General features: G+C 46.2%; 1 protein-coding gene across 3 annotated transcripts; it reads right to left on the bottom strand.

Moving 5' to 3' along the window:
- Positions 1 to 534: 534 nt before the first annotated feature.
- CCDC9 (coiled-coil domain containing 9) lies at positions 535 to 16654 on the bottom strand. Of its 3 annotated transcripts, XM_074219180.1 has the most exons (12): positions 16633 to 16654; positions 16387 to 16449; positions 15866 to 15970; positions 15671 to 15772; positions 15289 to 15558; positions 14201 to 14284; positions 13942 to 14112; positions 13524 to 13699; positions 1674 to 1720; positions 1445 to 1592; positions 1239 to 1326; positions 535 to 1105 (listed from the first exon to the last, which is right to left on the bottom strand). In XM_074219180.1, exons 2-12 carry the CDS (start codon positions 16387 to 16389, stop codon positions 743 to 745), a joined length of 1557 nt encoding a protein of 518 aa, XP_074075281.1. In that variant the 5' UTR covers positions 16390 to 16449; positions 16633 to 16654; the 3' UTR covers positions 535 to 742. The 3 variants fall into 3 exon arrangements, with proteins under 3 accessions (XP_074075281.1, XP_074075280.1, XP_074075279.1); XM_074219179.1 differs by lacking the exon at positions 16633 to 16654 and having other exon boundaries at positions 1445 to 1577; positions 15866 to 15988; positions 16387 to 16444; XM_074219178.1 differs by lacking the exon at positions 16633 to 16654 and having other exon boundaries at positions 15866 to 15988; positions 16387 to 16444.
- Between the last annotated feature and the right edge of the window lie 201 nt (positions 16655 to 16855).

A 16855-nucleotide genomic window follows, 5' to 3' on the forward strand; every position in this document is an offset into this window, starting at 1 on the left:
CTCCGGCACCCAGGCCCCGCCCCACCCCCTGCCCTGAGCCGCTGCAGCAGACAGGCCCCGCCCCCGGCACCCAGGCCCCGCCCCCGCCCCACCCCTGCCCTGAGCCGCTGCAGCAGCCAGGCCCCGCCTCCGGCACCCAGGCCCCGCCCCCCGCCCTGAGCCGCTGCAGCAGCCAGGCCCCGCCTCCGCCGAGGCCCCGCCCCCGCCCTGAGCCGCTGCAGCAGCCAGGCCCCGCCTCCGGCACCCAGGCCCCGCCCCCGCCCTGAGCCGCTGCAGCAGCCAGGCCCCGCCTCCGGCACCCAGGCCCCGCCCCACCCCCCGCCCTGAGCCGCTGCAGCACAGGCCCCGCCTCCGGCACCCAGGCCCCGCCCCACCCCCTGCCCTGAGCCGCTGCAGCAGACAGGCCCGGCACCCAGGCCCCGCCCCCGCCCCACCCCCTGCCCTGAGCCGCTGCAGCAGACAGGCCCCGCCTCCGCCGCCCAGGCCCCGCCCCCACCCCCGCCCCCGGCGCCAGACACAGGACAGGGCCGCGGCTTATTTACAATCGGCTCCTTTATTCGGGCGGGGGGGACACGGACACGGGGGACACCGGAGCCCCCCGGAGTCCGGGAGGGTTGGATCCGCCTCACCCGGGGGCCGCGGGGGGGGCCGGACGGAATGATCTGAAGCGGCGCCCCCCGCCCCCCTCGGGCCCGGCCTCAGGGCGGCGGGGGGCCCCAGCTGGGCCGGGGGCTCGGGGCAGTCACGCGGCCTCCCGGGGGCCCGAGCCCGGGGCTGCAGGGGCCGCGGGGGCCGCGCGCGGGGAGCTCTGCTCCATCTCCTCCCCCCAGTCGGACACCGGCCGGTGGCCCCCCGCGGGGGAGAAGGGGCTGCCGGGGGCCGCTGGGGCCGGGCCGGGGCTGCCCTCCTGGGGGCTTGGGGCCTGCCCTGAGCCACCAGCACCTGCCTCCGCCTCCTCTTCCTCCTCCTCTTCTTCCTCTTCCTCCTCTTCCTCCTCCTCCTCACCACTCACATCCTCCCACTGGTCCTCGTCCTCCTCAGTGGCAGGGGACGCCTCGGGGGCGGGGGCCTCTGGGGGCTCCGGGGCTGCACTGGGGGGCACGGTCTGTGGAGGAAGGGGAGCACGAGAGGCCGCCTTCTCCCTCTGGCCTGGTCTCCGTCCCAGCACCCCGAGTCTCCCCCTACACCCCCAGTCAGAAGCTGGCAGCCAAGGGTTCCTGGGGATGCCCCCCCCCTACCTGCGGCTCTGGGCCAGGGGCCTCCTCCTGGGGGGCTGCAGGCGATTCCTCTTCCCCTTCCTTGGGCTCCCACCGGTCATCATGGTGGCTGGGAGAGAGGAAGGAGAGGGAAGGAGGGAGATGGGGGTCCAGCAGGCCCAGCATCCCTAAAGGTGGCTCTCTCCAGGTGAGTCAGCCTCAAGGGGGAGAACCCAGGAGAGTCTCACCTGTAGCCCCGAGCTGGTCCCTTGACCCGGGGATGGCTCGTCTTCCTTCTCCTCCGGCTGCTGGATACTGTCTTGTGTTGGCTCAAGAAGTCCCCGAAGGTGGGGGGCTTGGGGGGTCGGCTACCACCCTCCTCTGTGGGGAGAAGGGCTGAGTAGAGACCAGACCCTCCACCTTGCCTCCTCCCTTCCTCTCTCCCTTCCGTTCCTCTGGGGCAATCCCAGGGCTCACCACGATGGGTGGGGGTCTCCGAGGCAGGGCTAGGGCCATCCTTGAACCTGGGTGAAGAGGGCACAATTTGGTGACAACAGGTACTCGCAGGGGAAGGCAGGTGAGGATGACAGAATGTGGGAGGCAGGGCTGAGATGGTAGAAAGCAGCCGGGCACTAAGGGGGTGATGTCAAGGCAGAGAAACAAGAGAAAGGGGAGGGGGGAGAAGAGACATGAAGATGAGAAGAAAAAAGATAGGGAGGGGAGAAAAGCAAGGGGCAGGCAAGGGGGTGAAAAGAGAAGACACCAGTTGGGGAGCAGCAGGAGGCAGGATGGCTCAGGTCTCCCCTAGAAAAGACACTAGACCAACACCAGTGATTTTTCAGCCGGGGGCGGGGGGGGGGGGGGGCACAAACCAAGAAGTCAGCTGACAAGGGGGATCAGGTGAGGCCTGAAGCTCATCCCTGGTGTCCTGGGCTGAGCATAAGCAGCCAGGGGCCCCACAGATGGCCAATTTAGAATCACAGAGCCACATTATGGCTTTGACACCAGAGGAGCCTGTCTGAAACCTGCAGCAAAATACCAGGGAAGAAAGCCCACCCCAAAGGGGATCCTGGACCGAGTCAGGAAGTAGCCAGTCTCCCCAAGCTCCATTCAAGACAAGCTCACAAGAATGCTGCTGGGGAACCTGTGGAGCTGAGAAAGGAGGAGAGCTCAAACCTGCCCTAGAACAGCCCACCCTGAGCCCACTGACAGTCTGTGGGTCCCCAGGCTGAGCTGTCTCTCCAGAAAGAACCCAGCACCCTGCCCTGGAGTCAGGAGTACCTGAATTCAAATCCAGCCTCAGACACTTAATAATGACCTAGCTGTGTGGCCTTGAGCAAGCCACTTAACCCCACTGCCTTACAAAAAAAGAAAAAAGAACCCAGCACCCTACCCTGAAACAAGACCCCAACAAAACAAAACAATTACAACCAAAATACACAGCATTTACTCTGAACAGAAAACCCCAGTGTCTAAGGAGCAGAAGAATGAGACGAAAAAACAAATACTAACATAAAGAGCTATATTTTGGTTATAGGGATGCTTAAGACACAAACCCAGAAGAAAATGGCCTAAAATATCTACAAGCAAGTCAGCAAGAAAAACACACGTTGGGCACCACTGCAACCAAAATTTTTGGAAGAGATGAAACACAAGTAGAAAGAACTAGAAATGATTTTATAAATGAATTAAGAGCTCTAAAGAAAATTATTGGTAGTATGGCAGAAACTTAGTTTAGACTAACACCTCACACCCTATACCAAGATACGATCCAAATGGATACAGGATTTAGACATAAAAGACAATATTATAAGCAAACTAGAAGATCAAGGACTAGTCTACCTGGTCAGATCTATGGAAAGGAAAACAGTTTATGACCAAGGAAAAGATGGAGAACATCATTAAAAACAAACTAGAGGGCGGCTAGGTGGCGCAGGCCCTGGAGTCAGGAGTACCTGGGTTCAAATCTAGTCTCAGACACTTAATAATTACCTAGCTGTGTGGCCTTGGGCAAGCCACTTAACCCCATTTGTCTTGCAAAAACCTAAAAAAAAAAAAAACTAGAGAATTTTGATTACATTAAATTAAAAAGCTTTGGCACAGACACAACCACTGTAACCAAGATCAAAAGAAATGTAGTAAATTGGGAAACAATTTTTTCCACTAGTATTTCTGACAAAGGACTTCTCTCTAAAATATACAGAGAACTGAGTCAAATTTTCAAAAAACACCATTCCCCAATTGACAAATGGTCAAAGGATATGCAAAGGCAATTTACAGATGAGGAAATCAGAGATTCATAGTTATATGAAAAATTGCTCTAAATCACAACTTAGAGAAATGCAAATTAAAGCATCTCTGAGGTACCACCTCACACCTCTCAGACTGGCCAATATAACCAGAAAGGACAAAAATATTCATAGCAGCCCTGTTTGTGGTGGCAAAGAATTGGAAATTAAGTAAATGTCCTTCAATTGGGGAATGGCTTAGCAAACTGGTATACGTATGTCATGGAACACTACTGTTCTATTAGAAACCAGGAGGGATGGGAATTCAAGGAAGCCTGGAGGGATTGGCATGAACTGATGCTGAGTGAGATGAGCAGAACCAGAGAAACACTGTATACCCTAACAGCAACATGGGGGTGATGATCAACCTTGGTGGACTTGCTCATTCCATCAGTGCAACAACCAGGGACAATGTTGCGCTGTCTGCGATGGAGAATACCATCTGTATCCAGAGAAAGAACTGTGGAGTTTGAACAAAGACCAAAGACTATTTACCTTCAAATTAGAAAAAAAAAATAAAAATGCTATCTTATTATGTAATTTTGCTACCTCTTATACTTTATTTTTCTTCCTTAAGGATATGATTTCTCTCTCATCACATTCAACTTATATATATATATATATATATATATATATATATATATATATATATATATATATATATCATGAAAACAAAGTAAAGACTAACAGACTGCCTTCTGTGGGGGGGGAAGCAAGAATGGGGGGGAAAATTGTAAAACTCAAAATTAATAAAATCTTTCTAAAGAAAAGAACTGGGAAAAGATAAGAGATCACTGGGGAAAATTGGAGGAAAAAAATAAGGATTGTGGAAGAAAGAATCAGAAAGATAACAATTGGGCACAAGAGGCACAAAACTTTACCCAAGCAATAGAATCCTTGAATATTAGGACCAAGTAGAAGTTAATGACTCTACGAGACAATAAGAGATATTAAAACCAAAGTTAAAGACTGAAAACCAAAAAGTTATTTCATAATAAAAAAACTAAAAACAGATTGAGAGAAAATTAAAAATCAATGAACTTGAGACATAAAAGATCAATAAAAATGTATTTAAAAATAGATTATGATAAACAGGAAAACATAAATTACTTAAGAAAGAACCCCTTATTTGATAAAATAAGGGAAAGCTAGGAAAGTCTAGTAGAAATTAGGCTTAGATCAACAGCTTATACAATATTCCATAAGACATGGCTTCAGCACCATAATATTAAAGTTCACACTATAAAAAAATTGGAAGAGAATTAGATAATATATCTCTCCCAGGTATGTATAAGAGATAGACAACTCTTAACATCATAACTCAACAAAAGACAGAAGCAATCACAAAAGAAAATAGTTTGGATTATATGAAACTAAAAAGCATAAACAATTTAATATGTTTAGGACAAGAAAGCAAACAATGGGAAAAATATTTGACTCAAAATTTCTCTAAGGCTTTGATATTAAGATTTACAAATAAATAACAGATATATATATATATATATATATATATATATATATATATATATATAAATATAATGTGTGTATGTTATATACAAGTGTGCCCATATAAAAATACAAATGAAAACAACTTGAAGTTTCATCTCAAACCCTATAAATCAGTAAAGATGCTAAATGATGGGATAGTTAATTTTAGAGAGGTTGTGGAAAAATAATTACACCAGTATATTGTAGGTGATGCTTGAATTGGTAATGACAACTTTGAAAAGAAATCTGGGAGGTTAAAAATATCCATATCTTTTGACTCAAAGGTTCCAAATTTAAGGTGTATACCCCAAAGTGGCCATTGATAAAAATGTCCCATTCATACTAAATATTTATGAGCAGCACTTTCTGTAATAGCAAAGAATTGGAAATGAAGCTGATATTCATCGATGGGGGAAAGGCTAAAAAAATTATGATACTTGAAAGAATTGAATATGACTATATAGGAAAAAATGGTGAAAGAGAGGAATACAGAAAAGCACAGAAAGATCTCCATGAATCAATGCAGAGAGAACTAAGATACACAAAAAATACAAAAATGGAAAGAACCACTCACCAAAAATATTAAAGAACAAGCCTGACTCCAGAGAAGAGAGATGAGAAGATTCCCCCTCCCATTCCAAACTTTTTCAGAGGTGAGAAAGTCCACAGGTGTTGTAAAACATTGCTCTTATTTTTCAGACTTTTTTGATATATTCATCAGGCTGATTTTTTTCTCCTCTTCATCTTTTTTCTATGTCTTAAAAAAGACTATTTGTTAAGTGGAATGGCTCTCTGGGAGGGGAAAAGGGAAACTGGAGAGAGAGTATTCTAAAAATACAGCAATAAAAATTTACTTTTTAAAAAAATCAATGAACTACTGGAAAAGAAGGATGGGACAGGAGCCAAGATAGCAAAGTGGAAGAACCGGAGAACAATGAACTCCCCCTCCCAACATCTCCTCCAAACAAATCTAGAAGATATAGCAGGCCTAATCTTGATCAGAAAGTCCAATCAGAAAACCAGAAAAATCACCTGGGTCAGGGACTTGTAGAGATGAGAGCAGGAGGCTAGGACTCTTCCACTGGAGCTGGACCTTAGATCCTGGAATAATACTCAGTCAATGCCCCCCCCCCCAAGAAAGCAATGGCAGGATGGGCTCAGATAAATCCTAGCACCAGTGACTGCTCCTACTACAAAGGAAGAGGGCGGGAAGAAGGAGCAGATAAAAAGGAATCCCCCTCATAATGGTGTCTGGGAGCCTCAAGACACAAACCCAAAAGAGAACGATTCCAAACTGTCTAAAATCAAAATTTCATATAAATCTGGGCACAGATTCAACTAGAATATATTCAAGATACTAAGCAAGTGTTAAAGATTTTAATATGTTTTTGTCAATGAAAAGACTCAAAGGAAAAAAATGGAAAAGAAATGAGAGTTGTAGAAGAATGAATGGAAAGGGAATTTCCAGTTTGACATAAGAGGTACAAAACCTTGCCCAGAAAACAAGAATGGACCAAACAGAAGCCAAAGATTTGATGAGGGCACAAGAAATATTCAAGTCAAAGGTTGATAAACCTAACTGATTTCATAGCAAAAATAACCAATGTGGAAAACAGGAAAAGGGATATAATTTAAGAAACAATAAATCACCTGAAACCTTGATCAAAAAAAAAAAAATTAAGTGCTAGGATCTCTTAGCATGAGGAAAAGGCAAAGGGAAAATAGAACCTACCTGTCACCTCCTAAAGAAATCACAAAATGAAAGCTTTCAGGAACATCACAGTCAAAATTCAAGAGCTTCCAGATTAAAAAAAATAAATACATACATAATACAAGCAGCTAGAGAGAATTTATATACCAAGCAACAAGACTTAACAGCCATCACTTATAAAGAGAGAGCTTGGAATAAAATATTGCAGAAAGAAAAAGACAAATAACCTACCCAGCAAATTGAGAATAATCTTACATGGGGGGGGAGGGGGGGAGATGGGCTTTTAGTGAAAAAGAGGACTTCTAAGCATGTCTGATGGAAAAAAATAGAGCTATGTAGAAACTTTATAGTTAAAACACATGAGTAAAGAAAAAGATAAAAAGGAACAATCATAAAGGACTAAATAGATATAAAATGCTACCCATCCTAATGAATGTAATTTTTTTTTTAGGTTTTTGCAAGGCAAATGGGGTTAAGTGGCTTGCCCAAGGCCACACAGCTAGGTCATTATTAAGTGTCTGAGACTAGATTTGAACCCAGGTACTCCTGACTCCAGGGCCAGTGCTTTATCCACTATGCCACCTAGCTGCCCCGATGAATGTAATTCTAATTAGAAAATATGTATCAAATTGGGGTGATGACAGATGGCTCCCTTCTGAATCCTAAGATCACTGAAAGAGTCTAATTATGCTGGGAGGGGTTCCGTTATAACTGAATGATCTTAAAAGAGGAATGGCTCTGGAGGCTGGAGGACCTGAGTTCAAATCCTTCATCGGACACTTGATATTTGCTAGTTGAATGACTCTGGGCAAGTCACAACCCCACTGCCCCATACACAGACACACAGACACACAGACACGCAGGCACAGGCACAAAGACAAACACACACACAGAGGAATGGGAAGGGGAAAAAATAAGGGGAAAAGGGGGAGAGAAAGGAGAGGAAGGTTAGGAAAATGTATCTAATATAATTAAGGTAAGAAGAAGAAGTCTATACAGACAAGGAAGAAGAGATCAGGGACAAGTGACTGACTGACACCAGTACTTCACTTTCTTATGATCACATTAAAGGAAAGGAAAAAACACACACACACACACAAACACACACACACACACACAGCTGAGAATAGAAACACATTTCATTCAACAGGGAAACAGGAAGGGGGAATGAGAGAAAAAACATCTTAAGGAAAAGATTAATCCTAAACAAATCAAACTAAAGATATACAAAAAAATTAATAGCACTTCTACATATGGTGGCAAAGAATTGGAAACTGAGGGAGGTCCCATTCTTTTAGGCATGCCTAAATATATTAAATTATGATATATAAACCTGATTAAATAGTACTGTGCTAAAAGAAGTGAAGAGGATGGCTGCAGAGAAACCTGATTAGCCTTGTACAAATGATTGAGTAGAGTGAAGGGAGAAGAACCAGAAAGACAATTTATACAGAACAGCAACATTTAAAAGACAAAGAACTCTGAAACATTTAGGAACTCTGATTAACCACCAATTTTGATTCCAAAGTATTCACAATGAAAAACGCTACCCACCTTCTGACAGAGAGGGAACGGACTCACAGAGCAGAATTAGAGTATTTTTTTAACATCAATTTAAGAATTTGTTTTGCTTAACTATACATGCTTATAACGGGGGGTGGGGTTTCTTTCTCAACTGCAAGGTAAGAAGAAAAGATTTTGCTAACTGAAAAAAAAGTTTTAATGAGGAGAAAAAGGAAATTCCAAAATAAAAATTGCCAGGACTATTACGTTCAAAATTCAGACCTTTCAAGTCAAAGAAAAAAATCTTGCAAACAATAAGAAAGAAAAATTTCAATCACTAAGGATATACAGACAGAATAAATACGATTTAACAGACACCACTAAAAAGAAATGGAAAGCTCGGAATATGATGCTACAGAAGGCAAAAGATAGTGGTTTACAATCAAGAATAACTTATACAACAAATTGGACCTCTAATGAAATAAAGGACTTCCCAGGAAATACAAACACAGGAATCAAGATAAAGATAATTATAATACTAAGTGAGGACAAACTGTTGTATTCTAATATGAAGAGATAATAGTATCCACTCTGAACCCTATCTTCAAGAGTCATATAAGACATAGGGTCTGAGAGGGTTTTTGTGATATTTTGATGAGTTTAAAAGAAGAAAAGGAATACACGGGGGGCAGGGGGGGAGATCAGATTTTCTTCCATAATTGGATGCATAAGTGGAAGACAATCAAAATAAAGAGGAAAGGGTGTAGGCAAAAGGTCACGCTTAAACTTCATTTCATTTGAAATAGTCAAAGAAGGTAAGAACAAATATTTATACACAACTCAATGTAGAAATATATTTCACCCAACAAGGAAAGGAAGGAAAGAGGATAAGGTTAAGGGGGGGGGGGAATAAAAGCAAAGCAAACTCTAATTATAGAGAATGAATCACAGGAAGAAGTTTTAAAAGAAAAGAAAGGACTGGAACCCATGATAGGACTGTGGACAAGAGACAGAGCTAGAGGCAGATTTCATTGAGTACAGAGCAATGGTGCTCAGTACATCTCTCTCACTATCTTCTTCATTAGGGTGGAAGTTGCAAGAAAGGGAGAAGAAAAAGTCTAAGAAAACAGAAGAGAGGGAAATAAATGATTATAATTGTGAAGAGAAATGGAATGAATTCACCCATAAAATGGATAAAAGGGGAAAAATCCATCAAAATGTTGTTTACAAGAAACATACTTAAAACATAAAGCATGAGCAAAACCCATCATGTTTGAGCCAAAGTAAAAAATGCAGGGGAAGCAATTAAGATCTCAGACATGGTAACAGCAAAAATAACATTATATATTATTTATCTTGAAAGATATCATAATGAATTAATATCAGTATTAAAGATATACAATCAACTAAATGGCATAGCATATGAATACTCAAAGAAAAAAGAAAAAGAAAGTAAAACTATAATATTAGAGAATCTCAAGGTAATCCTTTCCAACCTATATATCAATCTAATCAAAAAAATGAAAAATTTAAGGACCTGAATAGAATTTTAGCTGTTAGATACAATAGACATGTGGAGATTATTAAATGGGTGTAAATATTACTTAGCTGTACACCTTATAAAAATTTACTATTCAGGGCATTAAAAACCTCACAAATGGGGAAAAAAAAATCTGAAGTATTAAAAGCTTCTTTTTCAAACCACAATGCAATGAAATTATACTCAATAAAAGGTCACTGAAAATACTATTAAAAATTAACTGGAGACTAAATAATTATCCTAAAGAGTGAATGGGTCAAAGAACATACCACAGAAGTAATCTATAATTTCATTAAAGTTAATGCCTATTATGAAACAACAGAGCAAGATTTCTGGGATGCAGCCTAAACAGTCCTTAGGGGAAGATTTATATATCTCTAAATACTTTTATCAATAAAAGAAAGAACAGATCGACAAACTGGGCAAGCAATTAAAAAATTTTAAACTGACAAACTAAAAACTACAATTAAACACAAAAATAAAAATTCTGAAAATAAAGAAGAGAGATCAACAAAACTGAAAGCAAAAACTCCAGTGAAATTACTAAATAAAACTAAGAGCTAGAGCTAGGTTGTTGGGTGCTTTTTTTCCCTAATTAACACAATAGATTAGCCATTAAGGAATTTGATTCTTAAAAATAAAGAAGAAAAACAAATTACCAGGATCAAAAATGAAAATGGTGAATTCATAGCAAATGAAAAAAGGAAACTATTAGAAAATATCTTGCCAATTATATACCAAAAAAAGCCCTCATAATCTAAATGAAATGGGTGAATTTTTACAAAAATGTAAAATGTTCAGATTAACCAAAATACAATCTCAGAAAAAAGAAATAAAAAAATGCAAAGAAGAAACTCTGGATAACAGATGGATTCACAAATGAACTCTAATCAAACTGTTAAACAATTCATTCCAATATTACAAAAGCTACTGGGAAAAAAATAGGAAAAGAGATCCTATCAAATTCCTTCCAGGGCAGAAAAATGGTCGATACCTAAATCAGGAAGTGTCAAAACAGAGAACTAGAGACCGATATTCCTAATGAACAATGAAAAATGAAAATTTTTAAATATTAGATTAGAGCAAGAAGACTGCAGCAAAAAAAAAAAAAAAGACTGCAGCAACATGTCATAAAGATTACTCATACTATGACCAGTTTGGATTTATACTAGGAAGGCAGAGCTGATTCAATATCAGGAAAACAATCAACATAAATAGCCATATTAATAAAAACAACAAAAAGATGTTTATGCTAATAGTTTCAGCAAAAGCTTTTGGCAAGATAAAAATTCCCTTTAAAACCATTAGGCAAAGTAATAAATTAATCTTTCCTTCATATAAGTAATTAATGTCCATCTAAAACCAAGAGCCATTATATGTAATGGCAATAACAAACCAGAGGCCCTTCCAAGAAGATCAAACAAAAAAATGTCCATTCTCCCCATTACGGTGCCAGAAATGCTAGCTATAGCAGCAGTAAGCCAATCAAAAGAAAGTGAAGGACTAAGGACAGAGAGGAAATAAAATCAGCCCTTTTTATGGATAACATGATCGTTTACTTAGATGTCTTTGAGAACGAAAAAATTAACTGAAAATATTAATTTCTGTAAAGTTGCAGAATTACCAAATAAATCCATATCAGTTACTGCATTTCTGAATAATATATATAAAACATCGTAGTAAGAAACAGAAATAAAGAGAAATTCTATTTACAGTAACCAAAATTACATAGTCTACCTGTGCAAAGACAGACCAGAAACTATATGAATACAATTATGAAACACTTCTTACATGAATAAAGACATCGAAATCATTAGAAAAATATTAACTGTCCATGGGTAGACCAAGTCAATATAATAAAAATGGCATTACTACCGAAATGGACTTATCTGTTCAATTAATAAAATGACCAAAAGATTCCTTTATAAAGAAAAAATAATAACAAAGTACATCCACAACAACAATAGGCCTTAAGAAAAATAATGAATAAAAAAGGAAGGAGGCCTAGCCACACCAGGTACCTCTTTTTTTTTGTTTGTTTTTTACAAGGCAAATGGGGTTAAGTGGCTTGCCCAAGGCCACACAGCCAGGTAATTATTAAGTGTCTGAGGCCGCATTTGAACTCAGGTCCTCCTGACTCCAGGGCCAGTGCTCTATCCACTGTGCCACCTAGCCACCCCCACCAGGTACCTCTTAAAGAACACCACAATGTAATAGTCATCCAAACAATCTGGTCCAGGGTAAAGACACAGAAAGTCTAATCTGTGGAACAAATCAGATTCTCAATTTGCAGATGAAAACCCCTAGCAGCCCAGTGTTTGACAGATCCTAAGTACTGGGATAAGAACTCATAGTCTGCCAAAAACTTCTGGGAAAACTGGAAAGCCTCTCAGCAGAAGTGAAGCAGAGACCAACATCTCCTGACATATATCCCAAGCTCCAAATGGGCACATGGTACAGATACAAAGGGTGCCATCATAGACAAATCTGAAGAGCAAGAAATTACCAGGTAGATAAAAGGGCCTGAGGGAGAATTTATGATAAAACAAAGGATAGAAAGAATCCCAGAAGGGAAGATGAACAATTTTGATTAAATAATTTTTTTTTTTTTAGATTTTTCAAGGCAATGGGGTTAAGTGGCTTGCCCAAGGCCACACAGCTAGGTCATTATTAAGTGTCTGAGGTCGGATTTGAACCCAGGTACTCCTGACTCCAAGGGCGGTGCTCTATCCACTGCGCCACCTAGCTGCCCCTTGATTAAATTTTTAAAGGGTTTTCTTAACTAATACAGCTAAAATTCAAGGGGAAGCAGGGAACTGTAAAAAAATTCTCGTAGGAAATTTATCTGATAAAGGTCATATTTCTAAGATATATATAAAACAGATTCAAATTTATAGGAATAATTCATCCCCCAAACTGATAAATGATCAAAGAACATGAACAGTTTTCAAAAGAAGAAATCTAAGTTACCAATAGGTGAAAAAAATGCTCCAAATAACTAATATTTAGAGAAACTGAAATTAAAACAATTCTGGAGTTCCATCATACCAAAGTTGATAAAAAAGAAAAAAATGAGAAATGCTACAGAGGCTGTGGGAAATCAGGTAGCAGACTACACTGTTAGTGGAGCTGTGAACTGGTTCAGTCATGCTGGAAAGCAATGAGGAAAGGGTGTTCCAGAGGATCTATTTGGATCAAAATATTGACAGCTGCTGTTTTCACACTGTCAAAGACCTGGAAACTAAGGGGTGACCATCGCCAGGGAATGGGTGAACAAACGAGGGATGTGGATGGCAAGGAATGCCATTGTGCTGTAAGAAATGATGAAGGGGGGGGGGGGTCTCAAGAAAGCCTGGGAGGACTTCTATGAACCAATGCAGAGCAAAGTGAGAACCAAAAGGACAATCAATTTGACGAATAACACTGTAAAGACAAACAACTTAGAAAGACTATGGTAAATGTAGCGACCGCAGGATTCCCCAAGATTCATGATGAACCATGTCCCCTCCTCCTGATAGACTCAGAGCACAGACTGAGACATGAGGTTTTCAGACAGACCCAATTCAGAGATTCATATTGCTTAACTACATGCCTGTAACACTTTTCTTTCTTTCTCTGAAGGAGACTGAAAAAAGTGCTAACTAAAAAAAAAAAAAAAAGACTAGGAAATAAGAAAGCGACCAGAGATGATGAGAGGAATCAAGAGTGGAGAAAGAAAGGAAAGGATGGGGGGCAGAAGAGACAATGGAAGCCCACGAGTAGGGGGCAGCAGGGTGGCTCAGGTTGGGGACACCCACATGTTCTCTGTCTTCTCAGCATCCCACTCCCTGCGCCACTGGCCTGTGGGCTTTCGATGCCGCTGCAACCTCTCTTGGTCGATGCGCTCGCGCTCCTGCTTCCATCGCAGGTATTCAGCCCGCTCCCGGCCCGTCATGGACAGTGTCATGTCCCCACCTGGCCCTGCCCGACGACCCTGTCTCTCCAACAAACAGCCATGTTGGAGCTGAGGCTCCCAAAAACCAGGCTCCCTGACCCAGGGCCAGGCCCTTCTCTTAAGCAACCTCCTTGCCCAGCACCCACACCCCCGGGGGTCAGGCCATTTTCAGGCCAGGCCCTGTCTCCAGACCACTTCATCCCTGGCAGCCCTGGCCCAGGGCCTAGATCTTCCTTGAGCTTTTCCCGGGTCCCCAGCCCCACTCAGTATCTAGTACCCACATAACGCTCCTGCTCTAGGCCGCTGCGAACACGCTCAAAGTCGGCACCACCCCAGTTCCGTCCATGGCGTCTGCTTCCCTCCCGACGGTCACGCTCTGACTCCTGTAGAGGTCCATTGCGACGAGGATCGTCCAGGAAATTCCGGACAGGGTTCTTTTCAGGCAGCCCATCCTGAGTTCAGAGAAGTGAGGTCAGTCAGCCAGTCCCCTTGGGACCAAGCACCACCCTACCACCCCTAACTCTCCCCAGCCCCCCTCACCCGCTGATTTCTCTCATACTCGGCTATCTTCTCCATCTCTTCATTCATCTTTTCAATATTCTGGCGACGACGCTCCTCCCACTCCTGGAAGGTCCAGAGTCAGAGAGAAGAAAGGAAACACAGAGGAAGGACAGGAGATGCAAAACTAGGAGAGGATGGCAAGGGAAGATGGCAGACAGGGAAGGCTGGGGAAGCAGTGGGCTAACAAGTCCACCAGCCTTTATCAAGTCAAGGCCTGGACTAAGCCCCAAGAACTTAAAAGGGAAAGTGCAGTCCCTGTACTCAGGAAACTCGCCATCTAACTAGGAGGGAAACCACATGCAATCAGTCCACTGGAGACAGACAGGATCTGGCCTGGGGAGCTATAAACTGGAGCTAGTCTCAGAGGGAAGGAGAACCAAAAAGGCTTCTTTCAGAAGGTGGGACCTGATGGAAGCTGGGAAAGGTCTGAGGAGAAGATGAGGAGGGAGAGAGCTGCAGGCGTGGGCGAGTCCAGTCGGAGGACATGCAGCAGTTGGGAGAGAAGCCACTATCAGTGACTGGAGAACACTGGGGCGAGGGGGCCAGACAAGGGGGCTGACAAGCCTGGAAAGGTAGGAGGGGCCTTCATCTTCTCTTAGATATGAATAGCAGATGGAGAATGAGAGCACTATGGTGAAAGCCTCGGGAAGGCACCTGTAGTTCTGAGCAGAGGGTGGGGGGCAGCATCCAGGCTGCAGAGGTCAGCAAGCAACAGATGGGGAAAAGCCCCTGGATGGGACAACTGGGACAGAGGGCAGTGGGGTGGCCAGGGAGGTGAGGGGGGGGAGTCAGAGAGTGAGGGGCTCAGAAGAGAGCAGGGGTGAAGGAAGCAGAAGCCCCTTTGGGGAGTGGAACCACAAAAAGCAGAGAGACCCAGGAAGAGGCAGCCTGGAGAGGTGAGCCTGAAGAGAACTGAATGGGAGTTGCTGGAGAGGGTGCCAGCTGGCACCGATGGGATGGAGTGGGATTCCCCGTAAGACAGATGGGTCTCCTTGGCCAAGACAAGGACCACATCTTCTTGGGAGATGGAAAACTGGGAAGAAGAGGTCCCCGTCACCACCGGGTACCTTAGATCTCCTGTCAGGGACTGGGGCATCCCCCGCCGCCACATTGGTCCCAGAAGGATAAGCCATGCCGCCTCGTCCCCGGCCACGCCGGCCCCGGCCTCCTCCGCTCCGTGCCGGCGGCGGCTCCACGTAGATCACCACTTCTTCTTCCCAGAACCTGGACCCCCTGCCCAGCCCGGCTCGGCCTCCTCTCTGTGGGGTGTTGCGGCCCCCCTTCCCAGTGCTGCCCTGGGCACGGGCAGGGGCGGGCGGCCGGCGGGCGCTCTTCTCCTGTAAGGGACGAGAAGGGAAGCCGGTAAGCCCACCGGGTACCATGCGGGACCCACCCCTGGGAGCCCAGCTCCCTCCAGCTGCTCCTCCAGCCTTCCCGCCCCGCAGTCACCACGTCCACGGCCACGTTCTCCTTCTCGGCGGGGCGTCCCTTCCGGGGACCCGTCACGGCCACCCCCTCCAATTCGGCCTTCTTCCGGTCCTCCTCGATCTCCTGAAGGACGACAAGCCGGGGCTAGGGCTCTGACTCACCCGGACCCCGGGGGCCAGCCTGGGCTGGGGCTGGGGGAAGGCCGGGGCCACCCACCTGGTAGCGCCGGATCAGGGCCGCGTTCTTCTTGCGCAGGGCCTCGATGCGCTTGTCCAGCTCGGCGTCCTTCTCCTCCTTGGACTTCAGGTCCAGCGTGGTGGCCTGGGGCCGGAGGGGGGGCTGAGGCGGACCCCAAGGGCCCCGGGACTGAGAGTCCGGCTTCCAGGGGCTCCAGCCGGCCCCCGGGGCCCGGGCTCTCTGCGCACCCCGACCCGAGCCGGGGCCTGGCTGCGCCCCGCGGCCTGCAGCCGGGGTCCGCGCTCGGGGGGCTCCTCTGGGTGCGCCCCCACAGTTAGGGAGCCGGGCCCCAGGCTCCTCCACGGCACCCCAAGTCCCGGACCCTCAGCACCTGCCTCGCTTCCGGGTGCCCCCACTTCGCGTTTGCATTTCGGGGTCCCCAGGCTGCTCCCCCGTGGACCCCCCAGGCCTGCGAGCCTCCCTCTGCCCCCCACCGCCAGCCCGAGGCGGGGCGCGTGCACCCCGGGGTCCCCCTCCCGCGGCCGGGGCCCGGTCCTCACCATGCCTCCGGCCGCCCGATCCCGGGGTCCCGGCACCCGCGCGGCTGCCTGGCTCGAGGGTCTCTGCGGGGAAAGGGGGTGGGGGTCGGGGTGACTCAGCCCCGCGGCCCCGCCCCCGCCAGGCCCCGCCCCGCGGCGGCCCCGCCCCCGCCCCGCGCCCCGCGCCCCCGGCCCCGGCCCGGCCGCTCGGCCCCCACCCCCGCGAGCCTCCGTGCGGCCCCGGGAGCCCCGCCGCGCCCCGCTCACCGGACGGGAGAGCCCGCGGCTGCTCCGCGGCGCCACGGCCGTCGGCCCGTCTCTGCGGCTCCCGGGTCCCCCCTCGCGTCACTTCCTCTACGCACCACGTGGCCACGGAGAGGGGCGGGGAAAAGAAAGCCGCTTCCGGTTCTGCCCCGGCGGAGGGAAGCGCTCTTAAAGGGGCCGCACCCTGCTTGGGCGGCCTCCGGCGCGTGTCCGGACTCCGCGGCCC

Source organism: Macrotis lagotis, chromosome 1, assembly GCF_037893015.1.
Source record: "Macrotis lagotis isolate mMagLag1 chromosome 1, bilby.v1.9.chrom.fasta, whole genome shotgun sequence".
Taxonomy (NCBI): domain Eukaryota; kingdom Metazoa; phylum Chordata; class Mammalia; order Peramelemorphia; family Peramelidae; genus Macrotis; species Macrotis lagotis.